This window comes from Oenanthe melanoleuca, chromosome 25 (genome assembly GCF_029582105.1).
Source record: "Oenanthe melanoleuca isolate GR-GAL-2019-014 chromosome 25, OMel1.0, whole genome shotgun sequence".
NCBI lineage: Eukaryota > Metazoa > Chordata > Aves > Passeriformes > Muscicapidae > Oenanthe > Oenanthe melanoleuca.
The window spans coordinates 9,607,861-9,609,767 of NC_079358.1; the positions used below are offsets into that span (position 1 = coordinate 9,607,861).

The window sequence follows — 1,907 nt, forward strand, 5'->3', positions numbered from 1 at the left end:
ACCAAGCCTTTCTGTATTAGGAGTGATTCCACTGACAAATCTTGAATATCCAGCCTTGTCCCTCTGCCACACAGCCACACACCCAGGGCTGCAGGCCTGGGATGGCTCCATGACAGCCCCCATGCACCCGCCTGGCTGCTCCTGGCACTCTCAGACAGAACAACTGGAGCTTATTCTGGGTCTTGGATGAAGGTTTGCCCAGAGCAGGATCAAGGGTGGGTGAGTCACAGCAGGACAGTCCACTGGGAATGGTCCAGGTTTGGCTCAAAGCAGCCTCTGCTGACTTGTCACTGTCCTTTATCCATGAACAGGTCCCCATGTCCAGAGACAGCAAATGTCCAACAGCAGCTCCATCAGCCACTTCCTCCTGCTGGCACTGGCAGACACGCGGCAGCTGCAGCTCCTGCACTTCTGCCTCTTCCTGGGCATCTCCCTGGCTGCCCTCCTGGGCAACAGCCTCATCATCAGCGCCGTAGCCTGCGGCCACCACCTGCACACCCCCATGTTCTTCTTCCTGCTCAACCTGGCCCTCACTGACCTGGGCTGCATCTGCACCACTGTCCCCAAAGCCATGCACAATTCCCTCTGGGACACCAGGACAATCTCCTATGCAGGATGTGCTGCTCAGGTCTTTCTGATTTTCTTCTTCCTTGGATCAGAGTATTTCCTCCTGATCATCATGTGCTACGACCGCTACGTGTCCATCTGCAAACCCCTGCACTACGGGACCCTCCTGGGCAGCAGAGCTTGTGCCCACATGGCAGCAGCTGCCTGGGCCAGTGCCTTTCTCTATTCACTGCTGCACACAGCCAATACATTTTCCCTGCCCCTGTGCCATGGCAATGCCCTGGGCCAGTTCTTCTGTGAAATCCCACACATCCTCAAGCTCGCCTGCTCAAATTCCTACCTCAGGGAACTTGGGCTTCTTGTGTTTTCCATCTCTTTGGGATTTGGCTGTTTTGTGTTCATTGTTTTCTCCTATGTGCAGATCTTCAGGGCTGTGCTGAGGATCCCCTCTGAGCAGGGACGGCACAAAGCCTTTTCCACCTGCCTCCCTCACCTGGTCGTGCTCTCCCTGTTCCTCAGCACAGCATTCTTTGCCTACCTGAAGCCCCCCTCCATCTCCTCTCCATCCCTGGACCTTGCACTGTCAGTTCTGTACTCGGTGGTGCCTCCAGCCCTGAACCCCCTCATCTACAGCCTGAGGAACCAGGAGCTCAAGGATGCCCTGAGAAAATTGGTGACTCTGTATTTTCAGAAGCGTTAAACTGTCTTTTCTGCTGCAGTGCCTTTAGAATGTTACTCTACAATCTTAGCCCTTTTCCCTTTATTTGTCCACTTTTGCTTTGGTAATTGTTACTATTCTTGCTGTGTTTTTTACAAAATACTGTGTCATTTCTCTTTGCATTTCTTCATGAATATCTAATATTTTTTTTGAATGTCAAAGACTTGCAAGTTGTCTGTTCCCCATGCATTTGAATAAAAATAAGTGGCTACCCTGACTTGTGTGTCCAAGCTTTTTTTCCTGTGCCCTTCCTATCTCTGCAGGGCAGTGCCTGTGAGCAGAGGTGGAGGGAAGATACTCCCAGCACAGCAGCACAGCCAGGGACAGATGTGGCTCTCTCCACATCTGCTCTTCCCAACTCCACCCTCTTCTTGCCAGCCCTTCTGTGGCTGTAAGGCTGCAGTGCTCTGGCAGCTTGGTCACTGTCCTGCTGCGTGTCCGTGCTGTGAGCACAGGCAGGGACAGGCCATGGGCACAGCTGGGACACAGCTGGGCTCCAGCACAGCAGCTCCACCAGCAAAGGCATCTCCTGAGGGCAGGGCAGGAAGGCTTTGCTCTCCTCCAGAGCTGCTGTCAGGAATGTGCTCCAGGAATGCCCTGGCAAAGCAAAGCCCAGTGCCTG

At 53.6% G+C, this 1,907-nt stretch overlaps 1 protein-coding gene across 1 annotated transcript; it reads left to right on the forward strand.

The window, feature by feature from the left end:
• The first annotated feature begins 313 nt into the window (after window positions 1-313).
• LOC130263090 (olfactory receptor 14C36-like) lies at window positions 314-1,428 on the forward strand. Its single transcript, XM_056510567.1, has one exon. The coding sequence runs from the start codon at window positions 335-337 to the stop codon at window positions 1,265-1,267; it is 933 nt and encodes a 310-aa protein (XP_056366542.1). The 5' UTR covers window positions 314-334; the 3' UTR covers window positions 1,268-1,428.
• The last annotated feature ends 479 nt before the right edge of the window (window positions 1,429-1,907 follow it).

Coding starts and splice junctions, on each gene's coding strand:
- LOC130263090 (XM_056510567.1), top strand. CDS start 335: ATGTCCAACAGCAGCTCCATCAGCCACTTCCTCCTGCTGGCACTGGCA.